Here is a 24,496-nt window from a genome sequence, read left to right on the forward strand (position 1 = left end):
TCAGCGATCGTCGAAATCCAATGGACGAGTCAAGTGCGTTGACTATTTATGCATGACTTGTCGAAAGTCCTAGCGTAATCGCTGGTGCCCACGTGCCTTCCAGAATGCACAACGCTGTTCACGTAGCGCATATAATCTGATTACACAAGGTAACAACATACACAACTATAACATGAATGCAGGCGCGTCTGGCGCTTAGCAATAACGAAGTTGTTAGCGGCTGAAAAGCGATCCCGGGATAAAGGATAAACAAATGATAAGCGCTGTACACGTGTATAAAATGTTTATTGCTCCAAAATCAGGGGGTGGACATGTATCCTGGAGAAAATTCGGCCTATTTCGTTAACGTCAAACCTTGTTAAGCTGGTATAAACCATATGACATGTTCGAATCATGGATTTTGTGAACACCAGAGAACTGCTGTGCCCTTTACAAATTGGTTTTAGACCTGGCTTGGCCATCTGGTGAGCGCAGGCTGACATAAAGAAGTAGAATCTATCGTGCACAGTGCTCCGAGCAATGTGCTGGATTGGTGACGCTTGATGTTGCTAAGCCTTGCGAAAATGTCGAAAATTCAATATTGTTGGATACTGGTGGATGTTGCTAAGGCTTACGATAGTGTCGAACATTCAATATTGCTGGAGAGAATTCAATATTGTTAGACAGTTCAGTATTGGAAAATTCAATGTTGGGCAATTCAATCATGTTGAACTTGAATGGCTGAGCACTCAGGAATGATGGGCGAGTTCTTGAGGGAGAGATAATTCTTTTGTGTTAAGAATGCATCACCGCTATAGAAGCCTTAAGCAGACGCGGGATGTTCCTCACGGGGACAGTTCTGTCTCCACTGTTCTTTAATATGTTACTTAATGATTTCTCTTGCCCTCTTGACGTAAACACTTATGTCTACGACGATAACATTGCTTCCATTGCTTCTGCGGAAGATATCCAGTCTGTTTACGGGACACTAGAGATATTATTGGACCGCCCTTTAATAGTAACTGGGAGGCATTCAAGTTTCTTTCAGCGTTAACAAGAGCGCCGTTCTCGTCTTTCCGCTAAAAAGTCTAGTGTATGCATACATCTCTTATCATAACAATTCATCCTCCAAGTTGTAAAGACTACCTTGGGGGAATGTATGATAATAAACTCAATTGGCTCCCGCATATTGAGTACGTTGGTGAAAAAGGAGGCCGTTCTTCCAGAATATTACGATGACTTGTAATCGTTCAGGAAAGCGGAGAGGCACACTGATATTAATGATATGCAGCATGAATGTCAGGCTAACATTACAATTTGGATGTGTTCTTTCCTCCGGAGCTGCCGCTTATAAGATTGGTTCCCTCGTTCTACTAGAATGCGATGCGCTCCGCCTTTTTATTGAGCTGCCTAGGTTCGTAGCAAACGCCGTACTTTACCGGCAAGTGTAATTTACCTGCACTTTACGCCGACGATTACATCAGGACGCTCACTGCGTTGACATCCTGTGGATGCTCCGCAAGCCGCAGACGTTCACTCCGACCTTTGCGTAATGTATACCTCCAACTTCCTGCGCATTGCCGGCGAACAGTGCCGTGGTCCTGTTCTGCGCGCCATCATGGATTGTGGGCGCTTGACGACTCACGCTTCCCCTCGCCTATTCTGTATTCTCGATGCAGCCCGGTATAGACGTACCTTGCGTCCTGGTGGCGCTGAACTACTGATGGGCGTTCCGGGGCAACTTCAATCAACTGTGTTTGAAAACTCCATGACGCACCTCCCGCTGGCCACCTGGGCCTTACTCGTACCTACGACCCAGTCTGGCGAAGTTACATTGTGGCCCAATTTTTACCGCTGTGTGCGCCGGTATGCTACTTCTTGGGACCTCTGCACACGCCCGAAGCTAATCGCTCGTTTACCTACTATTTGGGAGCGAGCCTGTTTTGCCCCAGGACACTATTTCCATGACAACACAGGCCTGTCAGGTTACCCGCGTTCACCTCACCGCTTTCCATGTTCCCAGATTCCGAGAAGTTTCGTTATGATAGCGACCACAGGGACGTCCAGTTTTTACGTGGTTCTCTCGTATAGTTGTGGTCGCCATCTGGTCGGATCGGCCTACAAGAAAAACGTATGTCCCGTGATTCAGGTCCCTACCGAATCCACAACTTTTCGATGTTACTGAAGGAGGAAGACGAAGTGCCTTTCAGGCAGAACGCCTAGTCTTCCAGCTCTACTCATTTTGTGAATTTCTTGGACTCTGCCTTGAACTGCTGTTTCATCCTTAACTGCGACGGAGATGGACTCTCACGCGCGTCCGCCGGACTCGGCAGTGCCCGCGGCGGCTGCCTCCAGGAAGCGCAACGGCACCGAGAGCGACACTGACAGCGACGACACGATGCAGTACTATGTCAGCAGTGAAGATTCTTGTGACGACACCTTCGAGCTAGTGCGGAGTCGTAAAGCGAAGCGAAGATTTCTCAGCGCATCATCGAATTCGAGTGAGTCCACCGTGAGATCTTCGCGCAATACCGAGGAACTCACCATCCTGTTCGCGCCAGTTCTCGCCACTGACAACCTAAGACGCCTCAACAGGCAAGCCGTGTCTTCACATCTAGAGGCGCTAGTTCCGAACGAAATCAAAGACGTCAGAGTGAACACCCGCAAGAACGTCCTAGCGATTGACGTAGAACACGCAGCTGCGTTGGATTCTTTGCGTCATGTCACGGAACTTGACGGGATAAAAGTCCGCCCTCATATTCCGCTGGGCAAACAAGTCAGTACTGGCGTAATTTACGATGTTGACGAGACCATTGTCGACTCTGATCTGTCGATCTTAATCAAGCCGGCTACCGAAAACACCATCATCACAAACGCGTTTCGCCTCGGCACGTCACGGTGTGTTAAGATCGTATTTAAGGGCGAATCCCTCCCATCGCATGTAAAAGTAGGCCACTTTCGACACGCAGTTCGCCCGTTTATACCAAAACCGCTGCAGTGTTGGAAATGCATGAAGTTTGGACATGTCAGTAGTGTGTGCAAGAACACTACCGTCTGTTCTCGCTGCACTGGGCCACACACCACTAACACGTGCGAGGCCAATGTGCTGAAGTGCACAAACTGTAGCGGCCCTCATGATGCATCCTCGAAGGAATGCCCTTTGATACGAAAGGAAATGGCCATATTGAGAAAAATGGTTAGAGACCACTCGTCTCACCGAGAAGCAGCAGCATCAATTAAGCGACGACGATCACGTCGCCGACGTCGATCAAGAACCTCCAAAGCCTCTGCAGAACGCCAGCCGCGTACATTACCACCCGCTCTTCTGCCCCGGCCAAACACAGTCAGCTCAAAGGACACAGGTGCATCGAACAGCATGGCTGCTGACGCTTGGCCTGCACTCCCGCGGCTACATGCCCCTACTGAGCGAAACCAGAGCTCTACAGCAAAGGATACCTCATCTGCTCCTGATAAATTGTCAGACCAGGATCAACAAGTTGTTGTCATGATAAGCTCTCTGATGAGTGCTATTCGTGTTCTTCTGGACAAGCTACAGACACCAACAGCTCGAAGTGCGTTGCAAGTGCTGGATGCCATCAATCCGGTTCTTGAGAGCCTTCAGAAGTCCAGTGCTTAAGGGCTTCTACAGCAGAACCATGGCTCATCGACAGCAACAGCGATCGTTCCGGGATGATGTCAGAAGTGCCTCCATATTCCAATGGAATGCGAGAGGCCTGAGGTCACGTATTTCGGAGTTGCGGCAGTTCGTGTTTGACAACCACTTTCCTATACTGGTTATCTGCGAACCGAACTTATCAGCCTCCATAAGACTATCAGGATATGAACCTTTTGTTTCAACCACGTGTGTCCGTAGTAGTAAGGTTTTGGTTTACATCCGCAAAGACCTTACGTATTTTTCCCAACCCGTAGCGCCGCATGACGGTAACCAATACGTCTGTGTTACTGTGAAAAAGAAGAGGCTGTCTTTTACTCTTATTGGCGTCTACCTATCCCCAACCAGTCAGTTTAATAGCAAACGACTAGAAGATATTATGACTGCTACTCCCGGTCCTTGGATAATAACAGGGGATTTCAACGCCCACCACCATATATGGGGAAGCTCCAGGATAAACTCGAGGGGCAGGTCACTAATATCATTTGCATCAGGCCACAACCTATGTCTTCTAAACGACGGAAGCCCGACATTTCTGCGAGGAACAACGTACAGCAGCTGCCTTGATTTGACTTTTGTGTCACGTTGCCTGACTTCGAGCGTGCAGTGGTTCACCGATATTGAAACCCATGGAAGTGATCACATTCCGACCTATGTGAGAATCGATGGACTAAACGCCGCATTACCGGTTGTATCTCGCCAAATCGACTGGTCAGTCTTTCAAGATCGAGTAGAAGACACCTGCAAGAAACATATCGCACGCAGATTGGAAGACGTAATTGCAGACGCAATGCAAGATTGCACGCGTTGCTTCACACATTCGAAAAAGCGTACAGAGAATGACATTGAGTTGGAAAGGCTTCGTGCACTTCGTCGCCGAGCAGAAAGGAGGTACAGGCGCACGAAGTCAATTCATGACCTCAGAGAAGCTCGGCGTATGCAAAAGAAGATAAAGCGGCGAATGGATAAGCTAGCGGATCAAAGATGGAAATGCTTTTGCGAGTCACTGGACCCCCGCAAGCCATTATCCCGCGTGTGGCGTACCCTACGGGGCCTTAGCTCAAGCCCCCAGCAACGACACCCTTTCAACGCCCTTGCTCTCTATGAAAACCGCCGTGAGGTAGAAATTGCGGAGGAATTTTGTGCGAAAGTCGCCGGCGGCACAGTTTTAGCCTTTGACATGAGTTCAGGTGGCATCCCCGGTCCACGAGATACAAGTATGGACGCTCCATTCTCTATGGAAGAGTTAGAAGCTGCTATGGCGCTCTGTAGGAGTTCATCTTCACCAGGGCCCGATGGGATAACATATAGTGCTTTGCGCCACCTAGGTCAAGAAGCACGAAGACAACTCCTCAGCCTTTTTAACAGCTCATGGCTAGATGGTGTCGTCCCACAGGAATGGAAACGAAGCCGCCTGGTACCACTACTAAAAACAGGAAAGTCACCGCTCGAACTGGCATCGTATCGGCCGATAGCACTTGCCAGCTGCGTCGGGAAACTCATGGAACGTATGATCCTCATGCGTCTCGAATGGTACCTCGAACACAACAAAATTTACCCTGACTCAATGGCGGGATTTCGACGAGGCCGTTCATCGATTGATAGTGTTATCGATCTGGTATCTTCTGTAGAACAACAAAAATCTCGGAAGCGATTATCAGCCGCACTCTTTCTTGACGTCAAAGGTGCTTACGATAATGTTTCCCATCAAACCATTCTCGACGCACTTCTCACAGTTGAACTAGGAGGGCGAGTATATCGATGGATCAGAAACTACTTGACACAAAGGTCCTTGTTCGTGCGTACGGAAGATGGTCCGACTACCGACCACTACACGTGCCGAGGCGTTCCCCAAGGCGGTGTTCTAAGCCCTGTTCTTTTCAACCTCGCGCTTCTGGGGATGGCTGAATCCCTCCCGGAAACAGTGAGTGTTTCAATATACGCCGACGACATCTGCATCTGGACATCAGCGGTCACTCGCCTGCAGGTTCGCGCAAGGCTACAGCAAGCAGCAACACAGGCATCTGACTATCTTCAGACACAAGGCCTTACCATCTCAACAGAAAAATGTGCGTTAGTCGCTTTTACACGGAAAGCAATGTCTGGTTATCCAGTATATATCAATGGCCAGCCTATCAGCTACAAGAAAAATCATCGGTTTTTGGGTGTCATTGTTGACCGGGACCTCTCTTGGAGCCCTCAGGTTGCCCACTTGAAGAAGAGGCTCACATCTATTGTTCACATCTTCAAGTTCATCGCCGGCAAAACATGGGGATCGTCAATAGGCTCCATGCTACAGTTATATCGAGCACTTTTTATCGGATTTCTACGTTATAGTTCTCCCGTGCTTGCTAAGATATGCAAGTCCAATCTTAGAGAACTTCAGAGCGTGCAAGCACAGGCACTACGTGTTTGCCTAGGCCTTCCGCGGAGCGCTTCAACAGCAGGAACCATTATAATGGCTCAAGACCATCCGATCACGACTTACATCAGCACCGACTCGCTCAGGGCCCATGTTCGTCATATTTCACGGATTCAATCAAGCTTTCTTGCCTGTCTGCCAGAACGACGACCACAGGCATCCTTCTCCAACGAGGTCAGCAAGTACCGTGCCTCCCTACCATCGGGGTTTGCACCATCAGCACGTTCAACCTCAGCTTTGTGGTGTTTAAAACAACCTCAAGTGCGTCTTACGGTTCCAGGAATAAGAAAGAAGACCGACCTATCTACCTTGGCCTTGAAGCAAGCAGCTCTGGATTGTTTGCACACTTCCTACTTTGACCGAGTCCACATATATACGGATGGCTCTTCCACCCAGACCAGCTCCACCGGGGCAGTGGTTATACCATCACGATCACTAAGCATTCGATACCAGATTTCTCACATGACAACATCGACCGGTTCGGAGCTTGTTGCCCTCCGAGGTGCCATTGATTATATTAGCAACCAACCGGCTAATCGGTGGGCGATATTCTGTGACTCAAAGGCGGCCTTACAATGTCTTCTGTCATCTCTTCGTCGCGGGTCCTGTGAACAACTCGTATCGGAGATACGAGAACTTCACCATCACATGATTGCTAAAGGGCACGACGTCGTGTTTCAGTGGCTGCCTGGCCATTGCGGTATCTGCGGCAACGACCTCGCTGACGACGCTGCTAAGAAAGCACACGAAGGAGCAACCCTTGTTTCTATACCTTTATCGCGTACTGACGCAGCCCAACACTTAGGCAAGCTAGCGCACCGTATGACATTGGAGAAGTGGCACACACCTGATTTCACTCAACATCGATTGCATTCCCTCGATCCATCTATGCAACTGCGGCTGTTACCAGGGCTTCCGCGTAATGAGGAAACAATGTTGTGTCGCTTACGCTTGGGCGTCGCATTCACGAATGCATATACGTTTTTGATTGGCATGGCAGATAGCGCCGAGTGCAATGCCTGCGGTGTCGAAGAAACTATTGACCATCTACTGTGCTGCTGCCCATCATTTGAAAATGAAAGACAAGATCTCTGCACAGCTCTCAACAAGTTAGATAGCAAACCGTTCACCTTGAACAAGATCTTGGGACCATGGCCTCGTATATCGCAGCTACAAAAGGCCACAAAAGCGCTGCTGCGATATTTGAAAGATACAGGATTGAGTGAGCGTCTGTAATCCGGACTGAGTGACTGAACGTTATCCCCGATGGACTTTCTCTTCTTTCTTTAATCTTTCCGTCCCCATTTCCCTTTCCCCAGTGTAGGGTAGCCAACCGGGCTCAGTCCTGGTTAACCTCCCTACCTTTCATTTATCATTTGCTCTCTCTCTCTTTTTCGATGTTACTTTTGAGAATGCTCCCGAAGGCCCGGGCCGCGTGCCCATCACCTCGTTAGCCAAGAATCGATGCCGTTCATGTCGCCCGCTCGAAACCCTACGTGAACACCTTAATGTACCACGTTAGTGAGCACCGGAGCAGCGCTCCATCACCGGCGGGGTAGTGTCACGATGACGAAGACCAGGACTAGTAGACTATAGACTATGACGACGAAGTTGGGTGGTGGCTGCATCTTAGCGCTTTCTTCACCATGTTTTGCATTGTCATACATTAAATTGCTCAACAACGTTATCAACGCATCGCAACAATCTCATGTTTTGTAAGGCGAAAGCCTTAAGTGGCTCGTTGCAATGGTTCATACCCGAGAAAAGAATCCAGTGATGCAAAAGATCAGTGATGCAAAAATACCGTCAGGAATGACTCATACCGGCGTGAGCAAGCAAAAATGCAATGGCTGAATATTAATGAAGAAACGAAAGAAAGAAAGAAGGAAGGAAAGAAAAGTATAAGTTAAAGGGAAGCTGAAGCGGTTTTCAATTTCCATGAATTGCTGGGATTGGGAAGAACGGACGTAATAATTTACGGTTCCGAAATTTTTTTCTTCGTTTTGTTAATATAAGGGGCGGAAATCGCTTTCTAAATCACCCCTGCGGACACGCCCCCATCGCTTCCCGGAGCGCCGGGTGAGGAGGTTACCAGAGGAGAGAACCGGCGAGAGTGACGTCACTGGCGGGGACCGAGCTGCCGGACCGGCGTGCTGGCATGCGCTGGCATGCCTCTTTCCGTCCTGCGCTTTACTGAACGACGCTACGAGAGATTTGCCGCCACCGCCGCTCACGTTTGTTTTGCGATTTTCGTAAACTGTTCTTTCCTTCTGTGCTGCATGAGTGCCTACAGCCAAGGGCGCCCAACATGCCCTCGTTCTGTGCAGCAATCGGCTGCGCGAACACACGCGGGCGAGACGATGTGGTGTTTCACAGGTTCCCGAAGCACAAGAAGCTTGCAGCGCAGTGCGGTGAGGAGAGATAAGTTCGTGCCGACGAAATCAACCGTGCTGTGCTCGGACCATTTCCGCGATAGCCGGATAGCCTTACGACAAATGCGGAAACGCGTTGTTGCTAGCGTTGCTATACTCCGTTTCATACATCAGGTGCAACGCTGTGGAGGCTTGAGATACTTCTTGCAGTGGCTGCGTTCGTACTTAGAAAAAGTTCGGTGTTTCTTGACCCGATTTTTGAGAAAACTTTTCATATATAAGCTCAGTTCTGAATGAAAAAAAAAAGAATTTACCCATAGAAACAATCCGTGTACTTATACGGCTGCTAACACGTACTTTTAAATCAATTTTCTTTTCGGCATTCTTTAATTGCAGCCCGTCGCGGCAGCTTCACGTGCATGCTCGCGCGAGCAAATGCCGCTGGCACGCTGCGAACCATAGACGGAAACGCGCGCAGTAATAAATTTTGGTAACCGGACTTCGTGCGTAGCTTCCACAGCGTTGCACCTGAGGTATAAATTGGAGTATAGGCTTGCCTAGTGACATTCGACGTACGGTTGCAGTTATCATGTTTACCACACGGCGGTGCTAAAACTGCCTAATATCTTTATGTCAACACTAGCATGGAGCGCGCATACCGATTCTTGATCGAGCCACAATCGCAAAGTCGTCGAACCATATTCTGAATATTGCACATATAATCCCCCTGACCATCTCGATCTGGATGTGTATGATAAGCAACTTCCATGACTGTACCTCGCAGCACTGCATGTGCGCGCTTTGAAACGCGGCACTTATGTTCGCGATCGTGTATCAACGCTCAGAAAACCACGGGACTTCAGACAAGCAGGGGCAAGGTGCTTGACATCGCGGAATTGTACCCGTGTTTACAATCTAATGAGAAGTTAGTGCTTCGGCATTCTTCCAGCAGCAAGTTCCCAGTGACACTTTAGCGCATTTTTTCTCCCGTCATTGGAACGTGCTGCTAGATGAAAAAAAAAAAAGCATACGTAACAGCTAAGATTTCCAGCGCGCGAGAAGGTGTACACATCGCTCTCGCTTTTGGCACACTCAACATCGTCGTTGCCGCCGTTGCCGCCATCGTTTTCCGTATCGGCTGTCGGTTCGAACATGTACGGCGAAAATACAAGCTGTCCGAGACAGCGAGAACGTTCCATAATCCTTACAACTCAGCTATGCAGCCAGAACAGAACAGCGTGCTACGCTCTCAAACGGCGGCGCCGACCGGCGACTGCCGCCACTGACGTCACAGCGGCTCCGACCAATCACGGGCAACAGCGGCGTTCGCGCGATACCCTGAGGCACTGGTGCGCGTTTTCATGAAAAAACAGCCGCTTGCGCTTGTTTCCGCCCTTTTTGAACGAGATATTCGTGTTCAGGGGACTCAAAACTGTAGAATGCCGCAGAGAACTCATTTTTTTCGAAAAGTGTTTCAGCTTCCCTTTAATGCATTACCACGTGCGCAGCAGGCATCACGTATTACAGGAGCGTAACATGCTGCCGAATTTTTTTTTTTTTATACGTACTCAGACTAAAATGAATAAAATGTTTTCTTCGTATAACGCGACTGGCTGGTTCACTTGTTCTAATCTCTGTGCGTCTCGCGTTCCCCTTTAGGCGTAAAAGGATACCAAGAAAAGGCGGATAAGATTCTCTCTATCTGAGTCCTCTAAGGAGCTGCCGACCTTTTAACATTCTTGCTCGAAGCGTTGCAATACCTCCTCCAGACTGGAAGCCAAGACGCACAGTTGGCCATAAACTTCCTCGTCTGGTGCGCAGCATAAATTCACTTTCAAGTGCTTCCCGTGTGGCTCATTCTTTGCCAGACGCCATGGCGAGCGCACTGACATGCGCCATCTGTGTGATTCTATGCGCCCAGCTGGTGTCTGCCCAAGAGTAAGTACGACGACAGGGTGCTTTCTTCAGCTAATTTAGACGTCATGGTATATTGCCCTCTTATTATACCCTATATATCTCAGCTAGCCTCTGGTTTCTTTTCCTTTTTTTTTTCTATCTACAATGCACATGTAAAATCAGGTAGTGCTACCTTCTGAGATGACCCATAAACGAGAACACAAACAAAAGCGATCTTGTTGCTCTTGTGGAAGTAAGCTGGCGAAAGCACGCTGCCTGCGAGCGAAGGCTGCACCTTTTTAAGTCAGTGTATTTAGTCGATCCTCTTGCAATTTCTCGCGTTGCTTACTATGTCAGGTAATTTATCTTTTTTTTCTAAATTTTGTGATTCTGCCAAGCTAACGGACAGCGTGAACTGTAAGGGTAGAATTGAGTATTTTACGGAACCCGCTCTTGCGTGTCATTGAAACTGAGATAAACACTAAAAAACTGTTCTTCACACTAGAGTTTTCTTGTTTTTAGGCCAACCTGAAACGGTCTCTGCACCCATCTATTATTAAATTCGTAAGTTGTCGATTCATCATCGCTGAAGAGGGGTGCTTTTGGGGAGAGTTCTCCTCACAAAGCTATGAACAAGTAAATTATTACTTTACGCTTTGCTCTCGATAAAAATAGAGGGTTTCATTAAACTTGAATAGAAGAGCTTGACTGATTGATCGTAAGCAACTTTGTCCTGATGAAATCGGTTGAAATCAGCCAATGAACTTTGCTTTAATTCTAGAGCTAATAGAAACAGAGACAGAACGCATGATGGTGAGCGTGCATAGTGTCCCGTTCCATGATTAAGACAGAGAAGGCTTTGACATTGTGGCCATCAAGTATCTTGCAGTCTGGGTCGCAGCATAGCCGCGACCTCGACTGTAATTTTATGCGTATAAAAGCCCGACAGAACAAAGTGATCGAATTTTGTAATGTCACGAGCATATAAATCAAATTTCTAAGGCCTGATCGCCTAAAGTTCATTACAAGTGCGTAGAATGTTAATTCTATAAAAAATGGTAAGGGTACGCACGACATTACGGTTACCTGCGATGCACGTCTCCCTTATGATAAAGAGCTAGTAAAGCTAGTGCACTTAAAAGACAGGAAAAAAATTCCCGTATGCCAGCATGCTGCTGTGTTTAAACGACATATAATTCCCTTTATGTCTTCGATTGCTGGCATTGTTTTACCTAGAGGCGTCTGCAAGCTTGGTTCTGTGGAATTGAGCCTCCAAGGGCAATTACGCGAATGCACACGCGATCATCGAGTTTCTATAAGCCGATGTCGCTTTCGTTCCCGTATTCACCTGCGGGTCTCCGTTTTCCAGCGCAACCTTCATTTTCAACAACAAGCTCGCTCACCGCCAACGGTGTCCGCATGCGGTATTTCGAGTTCCCGCTGCGTAGAAACGCGTCAGCTAGACCCGGCGGGACAACCGCTGGTCACGCCGACATTGGCCAGAATAAAACGGACGTACTCGCGGCTCAGAATTGCGGTGACCCTGAACGACTGCCAACGACGAAAGGCGCCAGCCTAGAAAGTGCGCTGGATGACTGCAATCCGCCCAGGTGGGAGAAAGATCACTGGAATACGCGTGAACTGACCCTTGCGCAACTGTGGCTTCTGAGAAGCGATGGTTCGCAGTCGTGGCGAACTAGCGCAGCCACTTCGCCGAAGCAGACAGCGCTCCGAAGGGCTGCTGTTAGGTTTAAGGTGGCCAGATTTTGCCTTGAAGGTAACGCCGTCTTCAGGTCTGGCGAGAGTGTTGCCTTCATGACGACCAAGGAAACGAGAGTTTTAAGCGGTGCACCACTGAAAACAATGCGTTATAATGCCAAGCGGCAGCGCCCCCATCACCGGTAAACACCAACATTCCGGGCACATCCACTAAAAAACTGATCAGCGCTGTACAACAGGTGCCGAATTATCCCGTGGACCCAGTGTTGATGAGGGCTATGGTGTCCCCTCCCTTGCATGTTTATAAGCGAGGCCGGTGGAAGCGTGGGGTAGCCCTTCAGCATTCCCTAACGTATGGCTGCGTACAATAATGGCGACCAGAGCGAGTTCGAACCCCTTCATTGTTATAAAGTGGAGCAGCAGGAGTCATCTGCCACGTATTCCCTGAGAGGAAGCTACGGACAGGACGACAAGCTGCCATTCTGCTAGTTACTTTTTTTCCGTCGGTGTCACAAAGAATCGACGAACAAAGTGCCTCGCTCAAAAACACTGTAGCTTAAGAGCTGTACGATTCTGGATGTGTGTGCATCTGTGTGTGAGGGTGTGTGTGTGTGAGAGAGAGAGATAGGTCTAATTATCGGCGCTGGGCGAGTTGTGCATAGCTATCTCGCATCGCATTGTGCTCCTACATGTGAAATAGCCGCTCTGCGAACACGCTCGTGGCCTGTACTGCTTTCCAAAAAGATGTGGTTTTCAATATATGTCAATGTGTGCCATGTAAAAGCACCAGCCACCGCATTGGTTAAGAATCAATTTTTTTTTTTCATGTCAGTAATGAGGTAAGAATTACAAGCGATGCATATACAGAAGGAGGTCCCCTAGTTTGAAACTCCTAGTCTGAAACTCCTAGTCCCCTAGTCTGCATCATTACAAAAATTATTGAAACATAGCAGCAGCGACGAAACATGCAGCTTGCAACTATAGAATTCAGCAAAATGTCACGACGTGCAAATGATAAAAAATACAACGTAACGCTGTGATTGACCTATTAAAGGGAAAGACTACAAACGTACGTTGTTTCAACAAAAAGAACATCAACAGAAAAAAATGTAGTAAAAACCCGTATATTCAAATTATCGCGCAGGGACAAACACCTACAAGGGTAAAAGAAGTTACATTAGTCTGGAGTAGCAAAAATAAAACGTTTCAGTTCTGTTTGAAATCAGTGAGCTTTCTGCAATTTTAGGGTAAATGGCATATGTTCGGAAGCGATAAGGCTGAAAAGTATACTGACTGTTTGCCGTAGTTAGTGGGAACGTCGGTTAAAGTTAAGTTTCAATTATCTGCGAAGCTTTTATTCTTAGTATTAAGAAGAGAGGTCTCTAGAATGATGGCTACCGAAACATTATCGCCTAATAGTCTGAAAATAAAATCACGAGGTTATATTCCACAAGATCGGTTATGCTCAAAATAATATTTTCTCGTAATAACTGCGTCGCACTAATTTCACGTGAGGAAAATGTTATAATACTAATCGCTCGATTTCGAATAGCTTCCGGTGACATTAGATTAACTGTTTTCTCCTGATGCTATGTTGTAGTTGACATGAGAATGAAGAAAAGCATAATAAAGCGACATGAAAGTAAGAAAGCGAAAAGCATGAATGAGTTTTAATTAGAACGAGTATTGTGATTGCTATTTTCTTTTTTTTATGTTAGCTATGTCAACGTCAAGTTTAAAGCGACAATTAAATTCGATGCCTAAATGAGTACAACGATCTAGCGCTGTTTCATATTTATCAAGTACATCTATATCAAGTGAAGGTTCAGGGAAATAGAGTAAATACGTTTTGGCAATCACTGATGCGAAATACAAAAGACAAATTTGATATTCTTATGTATAATTTGCAGCTTATTTTGTTCACACCATGTCCAGATTTTGACAAGGCATTCCTTCAGCTTACTTGTTAGTGATGAAAAAAAAAATTGTGTGGTTTTACATGCCAATGCCACGATCTGATTAAGAGGCACGCCGTAGTGGGGACTCCGGATTAATTTGGACAATCTGGGTTTCTTTAACGTGCAGTCAATGCACGGTACACAGGCGTTTTCGCATTTCCCTCCCTTCGATATGCGGCCGCCACGGCCGGAATTTGAACCCGCGACGTTGTGCTTGGCAGCGTAACACCAAAGCGACTAAGCAACCACGGCGAGTGTTAGTGACGTAAAGCACTTGTTAGAGTTCCTATAGTTGTGTCCTCAGCCACTTGAACTATCACATCCATATTAGTAATGATATTGCCGGCTTTGTCAAATGTATGCGTTAAGAGACAAAACCGGCAATATCATTACTAATATGGATGAGATAGTTCAAGTGACTTAGGAGTTCTATAGAGATTTACACAGTACCAGTGGCACCCACGACGATAATGGAAGAGAGAATAGTCTAGAGTAATTTGAAATCCCACAAGTAACGCCGTAAGAAGTAAAGAAAGCCTTGGGAGCTGTGCAAAGGGGGAAGGCAGCTGGGGAGGATCAGGTAACAGCAGATTTCTTGAAGGATGGTCGGCTGTTTGTTCTAGAAAAACTGGCCACCCTGTACACGCAATGCCTCATGACCTCAAGCGTACCGGAATCTTGGAAGAACGCCAACTTAATCTATATCCATAAGAAAGGGGATACCAAAGACTTGAATAATTAGAGACCGATCAGCTTACTCTCCGTTGTCTACAAAGTATTTACTAAGGTAATCGCAAATACAATCAGAAACACCTTATACTTTTGTCAGCCAATGGACCAGGCACGATTTCGTAAAGGCTACTCAACAATAGACCATATTCACACTATCAGTCAGGTGATAGAGACTTGTGCGGAATATAACCAGCCCTTATATATAGATTTCATTGATTGCGAGAAAGCGTTTGATTCAATCGAAACCTCAGCAGTCATGGAGAAATTACGGAATCAGGGTGTAGACGACCCGTATGTAAAAACACTGAAAGATTTCTATAGCGGCTCCACAGCCACCGTTGTCCTCCATATAGAAAGCAACAAAATCCCAATAAAGAAAGGCGTCAAGCAAGGAGATACGATCTCTCCAATGCTATTCACAGCGTGTTTACAGGAGGTATTCCGTGTCCTGGATTGGGAAAATTTTGGGATAAGGGTTTATGGAGGATACCTTAGTAACTTGCGATTCGCTGATGATATTGCCTTGCTTAGTAACTCAGGGGACCAATTGCAATTCATGCTCACTGGCCTGGAGAGGCAAAGCAGAAGCGTGGGTCTAAAAATTTATCTGCAGAAAACTAAAATAATGTTTAACAGGTCTCGGAAGAGAACAGCAGTTTACGATAGGTAGCGAGATACTGGATGTGGTAAGGAAATACATCTACTTAGGGCAGGTAGTGACCGCGGATCCGGATCATGAGACTGAAATAATCAGAAGAATAAGATTCGGCTGGGGTGCGTTTGGCAGGCATTCTCAGATCATGAACAGAAGGTTGCCATTATCCCGATGATGATGATGATAGTTGTGTCGTCAGCGTACAAAATTCATTTAGATGATGAGAAGCACCTAGGCAGACCATTACCATAAATTATGAAAAGGAGTAGGACTTATATGGACACCTGCTGTTCATCTGTATCTGTTCTTGTTACTTTTGAGTAGGTTCCAGGAGCGCTGACTGCTTGATTTCTATTTCCTACCTGCGGATAAGTATAGCGACGGACCGGTTATCCCAATGCTTCAAGTTTAGCGAAAAGAATTGTTCGAATAATAGCGTAGAATGCCTTAGCTAGGTCGATGAATATAGAGGCTGCGATTGTACCTTCTCCAATCACTTTTTTTAAAGCTGAAGCTACTGACAGTGCCAAACGGCACGAACTACACATGAATGATACACGGACAGCGCTTGTCCGTGTATCTTTCACGTGTAGTTCAAGCCGTTTCGTACTCTCAGTAGTTTCAGTATGGAATACCAACGTGCCCAACGTACCGTCCTTTTAAAACTTTTGTAATATCATCCATCCGAGCTATAAGTATTAGATTAGTCGAATAGCGAGAACGGAAGTCCAACTGATAGAAAGAAAAGCTACTAAATTTATTTAAATATTTCATTAGACGTTTTTCAATATTAGATCACAATTTTGAAGTTCAAGCTCAGTTCGCGCGTGCTAACTTCTGAATCGACTCACCCCTATTTTTTGCCGTACGTCACTGAAATAACTTGGCATGTGACGTTGTGTGCATAATAAACCACGACACACCTGTGCAAATACTGAATATGTTTTTACCATCCTATAATAATGTTGCTCAAATTCCAATGTTTACTGCTTTCTATTATTTCTTTCATTTTATACCGTTATGTTCATTGTATGTCAGTTTGTATTACTAGTGTTGCTGTTAACGACTACACATTTGCTTTACTGTCACCCCCCCCCCCTCATGTAATGAACGGAATGGGCCTTTAGGATATACGGGAATAGAAAAGTTTTTCCAATAACTTCATTAAAAAATGTGAGCACGTAGATTGCCCTATAATTCTGCAAAAGCGCGCGATAACGTTTTTGGAGAATAGGAATGACTCGACCACGTTTGAGTTCTCGTGGGAAAATACCAGTTTTAAGACTGAGAGTAATGATGGCACAGAAAGCGTCAGCAGTATTGGTGGACAATATCTGATAACGGTGAAGGTTAATGTTATCGACATCAGTTCTCGTTGCGTTCTAATTATCAACAATACTTCATCAGCCGTGGTCCAAAAACGAAACAATGACTGCGGTATGCGATTAGAAGTCAAGTCACAACATGATACGAAGTCGGAAGCATCCATGAAAAACGTCCTGGGTATTTCGGTTTGAAGATTTTTTAAATATTTAACACTTTTTCTTAACGTTATTATCAAACTGTAGAATATTTTGTTCGTTACATTCCCTTTTCGCATGTAATTGCCATACTCAAATGCGCAACGAAGAACTATAGGCGATAATTACAGCAGACATTTTCTGCCTGTTACCGGGGGGTCAAACGGCGAAAACACGCAAAACATGTTCTTCGTTATCACCCTGCAGTAAAAACATAACATAAAAAAAACATTTTGACATAACACCAGTTTCGTAGTCGCCATTGAGTAGCCCACCAATGTCTTGTCGCAAATGCTGAGTGACCTAGCCACCTCGCGTTATCGCTGAGCCATTTTCATTCGTTTGGATCCGTGCGTCAGTTCTGTATTCAGCTTCCCTCAGTACAATTATAGTGGCGGTATTCTTTACAGGAACTGCTTCGTAATGGCGCCTAATGTCTTCAGACTGGGGACCAAGGAAACAGTTGCGGTCATGGTGGACGGCGGTCCAAAGAAAGTGACTGTAATGCTTCACAACATCCCGAGTAGACTGCAAAATTTCTTTTACTGGTCAGGCACGGTCAATTCTGGTGAGTAAACTCAAGCACCCTTACGATTCTACTCCTCATTCAGGAGCAAATTTACGCGCGCGCCGTGTTTTGTTCTAAGCAGCCGCGAGCACATATACGCACAAAACGGCAGGATAACATTCAGGGCTAAGGACTTTATCACCCCACCTATGTTTGTGTAGGAGTCCTTACTTATGCACGCGTCGAAAAGGCTAAGTTCAAGTTGGCATGACTTCGCAACGCTAGTGAATGAGCACAAGAAGGCGTTCTCGACGGAGAATGATGCAGAAATCAGGACAAAGGGAATGCAAGAGAAAAGAAGTTTACTGTGCCATTTATTAACAGCGCGTTGATTTGAGCTGATTGGTACATCTTGTAAACACCAGCTTTAAACAGCGCGACACAGAACACAGCGAAAGCACCACAGGACTCTTGCGATAGGTTCTTTTGCCGTGTCCTGCGGCGCACTGTTTAAACTTGTTGCTATGTATTGTCGTGATTTTCGTTAAACCAACTTCTGCTCTACAGCTTTCTGGCGCTGCGTTGCGTTTGTCATAGCGGCTTTATCACTCTGCACGAAACATGAATGTTTGGCACCAAGAAATGGGTAAAAGCCGGCCATCGTAAAAGTGCCGTTGGTGGAGTGCTGACGCTGCGGTGGTTGATCTTTCCGTAGTTTAATGCTGCAATGAAACATAATTTTTCCTATAATCACTGCGCTAACAAGCCGCATTTGCGTCTTCTAGATTCTCCTCAAATTACGGACATCATTGTGCGCGAGAATGATGTGCCCGATCTGCAGTACGAACCGAACAATGTCTACGTCACACTGGAAGTTAGTTGCGGCACTCAGTGGACGAAAGCGACACAGGTCCTGGTGAGCCCTGCCTCGGGCGAGCATTTTTTCCTTCAGACGGAAAAGCCCATCTATCACCCGGGAAAAAATGGTAAGTATCATATGCGTCTATGAATTGCATGGCAACGAGAAGTGCAGTTACGCAACCGCTCTTAAACCTCCTGTCGAACGACCAACCAGTATGCTTACAGTAAGCTTACCTGTCTTTTTCAGTTAACATCTCTTCTTAAAAAAAAACATTTTTCGTCTACCGCATCTTTGTCCTTGTTCAAATTTTACGACAAAATCAAATTTTATTGCCCGGATCTTCCAATGCAAGACTTGGCACGGTCACTTTTTTTTGTTTGTCAAAAAAAAAGAAAAGTCTAAGTTGCCATCACCGGCATTCCCAGCCTTCATTGATGTCCTTAAGATGGCGACTATGGCGCCTTCTTGTCACTTTCGGCGTCTGCAATACGGCAAAGCATGGACTTCGAGACTTATCACTATAACCCGCAGGGCGGAAGAATGAGGACACTGAGAGGCGTATATAGGAAAGCGAATTCGATTTTCTTTCTCTCTTGGCAAGCCATGTAGGTAACAGCATAAAGAAAGTCATTCAAAAATAGCGGACACTCCCATAGACCCGAGCGGCCGAATTGACTGTAGCGCACCAAGCGGAAGGGATTAACTCCTTCCGGTATCAATTTTGGGCGCGCGCATTTTGAACGCCAGCTGGCACGCGCTACGTCGGCTGGGTTACTCGGCGCGTTTTTTGTTTTGTTTTGTTTTGTTTTCTTCTTCTGCTGCTGCTGCTCAATCACGCGCGGTCTTAGTGCGGAATCGTTCATTCAATTAAAATTATTGTGAGCGGTCTTTACAAGCCTCTATCGAATCTATGTCACGTGCAATTTCACAAAGTAGACGCAAAACGCCTTATAAATGAGGAAATGTTTATTTCGCTCTATATAAATGCTCGTTCCGGGCTTTTTGTGCGTCCATCCAACGTTGTCATTTTGAAGGACGGGAACTTGTGATGTCGCGGAGCGTCTTCCCCAGCTGTCGATTAGCTCTTGGAACCGGCAAAACTGTGCAGATGCCTCACAAGTAAATGCATCAAGCTTGCTCTGTGACCGATTTTCAAGGGCAAAAGTTTGTTTTCCAGGATGTCCATGTGGTCAGTGAGGACAAATATGGCGTTTTCAACGGTGTTCTCAGTGTCTGTTATTTCGGCATTCTTCCTTTTTGCGGGTGGGGGCTGCTTGTGTGATGAAGGCGGCATTGGAGTTGCGGCTTCCGTCGTAGCAGTGGATGCAAGAGTGTCCATTTGTTCTGTCGGAGGACGTGCGAGTGTGGGCGCAAGCGTTTGTGGCAGTGGTTTGGAAGTAGCAGCAGGAGTGTCAGTGATATCTAGTCCTCTGGCAGTGGAACTGCAGGGGGTTCCGCAACAAGCGCGCATGTCTAACACTATTTCACAGAGTCTTAATGAGCTCCCTGACAATATAGTCTTGCAGGAAACACACGGGAAAGTCACGCTACCTGGATACAACACGTTTCAAGACCCTCACATAGACATGCCCAACACTGCCATACTTGCAAGGCGACATCTTTCTGTTAAACGGGACAGATTCAGCAGTACTGAAATCCCCCTCCCCCCCGATTTCATCAGAATTCTACCCCAAAGCCACACACAACCCACCCTGTAATGTTTATAGCCCTCCCAATGCTCGACAACACCGCTTTGAGAACATGCTTGCTCAGGCCAAAGCTAACGCCAATAAAAAGCCGCTAGTCGTAACGGGCGACTTCAGTGCCCCCCATCAAATGTGGGGCCACTCCGCATCCACTCCTAAGGAAAGAGCTCTATGACAGCACATACAAAATCAAAGTTTCACCATCTACAATGACTTCACTCTTCCTACCCGGCTAGGAAATAGCGTCAGTAGGGATACATCGCCCGACCTCACCCTAACTCACCGCATCACTCAGGCGACGTGGCAAAACCTCCAAAACAACTTGGGAAGCGACCATTACATCCTCGAACTCCGTGTAGATTTTAAGACAGACCGCTAGCCACGAAATTACTAAGGCTTACCAATTGGACAGAATTCAGAAAATGTCGCTGCAACACTAACGAAGACACCATTACCGACATTGAGCAATGGGCGAACGCCTTGCAGGCAGACGTGGAGATCCATACCACCACTCTCCCGCTAGACACACCCTTGGCCACAATTGATTCCAAGCTACTACACATGTGGGAAGCGAAGCAAGCTTTACTTAGGAAATGGCTAACAGCACGTTACAATCACAAACTCCGAATCCGAATCGCCAAATTAGACTCTCAGGTTCAACAATACGCTATCAAATTGGCGGCACAGCAATGGACACAGGTTTGCGAAGGAGCGCATGGTAATCTCAGCACTAAAGAGACCTGGCAATTGCTCCGGCACCTGCTCGACCCCACCACCTCTAGGACGCACAATAACCACCAGATGAATAAACTGCTGCATGAACATGCAGCCAACCTGCCGACCATGTTCAGCAACCTGGCCTCCAAACATATGCCCCCTCCTACGCAAATACTCATGCCCGACTATGCTGGTGAACCCAATGAGGAGCTTTGCAGCCCCATCACAGAAGCGGAGGTTCGACATGCCCTCAACCAAGTGCGAACCACCACGGCACCAGGCCCAGACTCTGTGACTAATAAAACGCTTCGCAGCCTCGATGAGCAATACATAAGCAAACTCACCGAGTATTACAACCACTGTCTCGAAGAGGGGGAGATACCCCAACAATGGAAAACAGCCAAAGTGATCTTCATTCCAAAGCCGAATGAGCCAATTCACATTGATAACTTCCGTCCAATTTCTCTCACTTCATGCATAGGGAAGATCTTGGAGCACGTAATCCACCTACGCCTCTCCTAATACATCGAACATAATCACTTGTTCCCTTCTGAAATGACTGGCTTTCGCAAACCTCTTTCTTGTCAGGATGTCATGCTAAGGCTCAAAGAAGACATTATCGAACCGAGCGACGCACGTGACACACAAGCGTTGCTCGGCCTCGACCTCAAGGGCGCCTTCAACAACGTGTCGCACTTGGCCATACTACGCGAACTTAGCAGTGTAACTTAGCAGTGTAAACTGCAGGGAGCGAATCTACCGCTATATACGCAGCTTCCTCACGAAGCGCACTGCGACACTACAATTAGGCAGCGAACAATCTGGCCAAATAAGTTTAGGAAGCACTGGCACGCCCCAAGGGGCAGTACTTTCCCCCCTCCTCTTCAATTTGGCTATGCGACCTTTAGCTTTCACTCTCAAGAAGATTCCTGACCTCCGGTTCACACTGTACGCGGACGATATTACGCTGTGGATGACCGGTTGTTCTGACGGGCACATCCAAGACACCCTCCAAGCCGCAATTGATCAGGTCGAACAAGTAGGTCACGAGTTGAATCTCAGGTGCTCCCCCACCAAATCACAGCTTCTTCTGCGCCCCACAAGACGCTTCAGGACTTGACCCCCGAATATCGAACTCACGATTGAAGGGCACCCTATACCCCAAGTAGACGGATAAGGGTCCTAGGATTACACCTCCAATGCAACCGAGCCAATCAGCATACCTTGCAGGCACTACAAACAGCGGTAGATAATACGCTCCGCCTGATAGGGAGGATCTCCAACAAACACGGAGGGCTTCGAGAGAAGGAGCTAATTCAGCTAATCAAGGCTTTTGTCTTAAGCAAAATCACCTTCGCACTACCGTATCTCTCACTCTCTAGGCAGGAAGAGGATACTGTGAATTGCTTGATCCGCAAGATACACAAAGTCGCTCTTGGTGTTCCAATTAGAGCATCCACACAAAGGGTGATGGCCACGGCCACACTAAATACCCTTCAAGAATTAACCGAAGTCCATCTATCATCGCAATACCATATACTCACCACCACTGAAGCTGGGCGTGAGATCTGAGACAACTTCATCACGCTCCACCATTCAACGAGGGCAAGCGACATCAACTTTTTCCGAACATACACGGCCAATACCATGCACCCCGAATTTCACGTCAAACGCCGCAAACTTCGAACCAAGGCGCTACAACGCAGCTATGTACAGGCTGAAGGAGTGTATACTATGTGAACGCTGAAGCCTACATCCCTAAACATCGTTATGCTATAGCTGTCGTAGACAACCAGGGCAACACAGTCAAGACCACCTCGGCGGGTGACGTGGAAGAGGCCGCCATTGCACTTGCATCGGGGCTACCCTATTGCGGCGTCACCATTAGTGACTCTAAGACTGCTATCTGGAACTTCAGTAACGGCTACATTAACAACCTCGCGCACTCTCTACTTGTAGCTCACCCACCAGAAAATGACATCGCTCTCGTATGGAATCCAGCACATCAAGGACTCCATGGCAATGAAATGGCTCATGCCGCTGCTCGAGGATTCACGGACCGAGTGGCCGCAAATATGCGCCTAACTCTAAAACTCAATGACTCCCAACAACACACCAATAAAGACACACTCGTCACATTCAATGAAATTTGCACACATTACAGAAACCAACGCCTAATGTATCCACCTCTCTCTGTGTCTAGAATGTGCAAGAGAGAAATACTGTGGCAACAACTACAAACTCGCACTTTTCTTTCCCCGCGCACTTTGCACTTATTCTTTCCCGCCACATACCCGACACCCAAGTGTCGCTTTTGCCTTGTCCCCATAGCAGATCTCTCCCATATCATGTGGCAATGCCCCATCAAAACTCCCCCCCGCACGCTCAAACCATTAATTAGTAGCGAGGAGCTGTGGGAGACTGTCCTGCGCAGCTCCGATCCCACTCTACAGGACCGAGTCCTGAGGTGGGCTGAGGAGGTAGCGGAAGCCTACCAGGACTGGTAGACGGACTTCTAGCCACATAATGTGGCGATGGACGCCTGCTGGGACTGGAGTACTTAGACCTCCCTCTCTCCCCCCTGGCCCCTCCCCTTTCTTAAAAGGGGAGTAAAGTTCATTCATTCATCCAAGGCTATGGCACCAGGCAATCAGCAGTAGTTCCCGTACGAAGCTCCACCAGACGGCATCAGCTGAAAAAAGTAAACTGCAAGCATGTGTCATTCTGGTATTAACACTTTACAGGAATAATGCGTGTAGAGCTCAAACCTGCGAAAGTGGTGAATGGGTGACAATACAAACAAAATTAATTCGCTTTTACATGCATGGCGTCGAAAATACCCGACTAATTCCAAGCCGTACTATAAATTATGAAGAAAAAATTTGATTTCCTAGCATTCCCCCTTTCCAGGGCACATTTCCTGCACTTTAAGAGCACAAAAGCACGGGCGACTGCGCGTTTCCAGAACAACTTGGCATCAGCCGACGCGATAGTACGCTACATGCACACAGGTGGCCACAACCCAGGCTCTCAGCCAGACTACGCTAAACACCCGCAGAATGCATTCTACTCACACTCAAGAGAAGTTCGTGAATGCAAAGCCTGTCTTCAGTCGTTCAGAAGGCAGAATTTTTTAGTTCTTTGTTTTCGAAATCCTCGGCGTTTTTTTTTTTTTTGCGCGCTCTGCCCAGCGCAAGCAACACACTCCAGGGTTATCACTTTTGGCAATCGCTCGTCCCGTCTTCGACAAGCGTGAGTACCGAAAGAAGGTATATGTTGGTGGAGCCGTAGAAAGCGTCCCAAACTTGTCTCACTAAGATTCAGTACACGCCATATTATAGTAATATCACCATGGCCGGCTTGCTTTCTTGCTAACTGTTATCCAACCCCAGGCGCGGCGAGCGTGCCTCAAAAGTATCCCAAAAAGTTACGAATTACGCTAATTTTTGGGGTCAGAGAATGCGTCACGAAGTTGTCCCAGTAAGATTCAGTACATGCAAAACTAACTGCGGCACACAGCCGACCTGCTTTTCGCTAACTGCGTTACAACGCCGGGCGCAGCCACTGTGCTCGAAAAGTGCGGCAAAAATTACCGTAATAAGTCACACTAATGTTGCGGCTCAGAAAAAGCATCACAGACATCTCCCAGTACTAGTCATTAACTCAAATTATCTACGCCAGGACGGCCGAGCTGTTTTTCGCTAACTGCGTCAAAGTCTCTGTTCCGTGCCGTAAAAATCAAAATTGCTTGAAATGCGTCGCAGACTGTTGAACAAG

At 47.0% G+C, this 24,496-nt stretch overlaps 1 protein-coding gene across 1 annotated transcript in view; it reads left to right on the forward strand.

Annotated features, from left to right (window-relative positions):
• Positions 1–10,201: 10,201 nt before the first annotated feature.
• The window catches only part of LOC139054242 (A.superbus venom factor 1-like), a 124,497-nt gene continuing 110,202 nt past the window's right edge, over positions 10,202–24,496 (forward strand). The window contains exons 1-3 of the mRNA XM_070530955.1: positions 10,202–10,384; positions 17,337–17,494; positions 18,220–18,420. Of these exons, the coding sequence (XP_070387056.1) occupies positions 10,320–10,384; positions 17,337–17,494; positions 18,220–18,420 (424 nt within the window). The 5' untranslated portion in view covers positions 10,202–10,319. The remainder of the gene's footprint in view (positions 10,385–17,336; positions 17,495–18,219; positions 18,421–24,496) is intronic.

Source organism: Dermacentor albipictus, chromosome 1 (genome assembly GCF_038994185.2).
Source record: "Dermacentor albipictus isolate Rhodes 1998 colony chromosome 1, USDA_Dalb.pri_finalv2, whole genome shotgun sequence".
Classification (NCBI taxonomy): Eukaryota; Metazoa; Arthropoda; class Arachnida; order Ixodida; family Ixodidae; genus Dermacentor; species Dermacentor albipictus.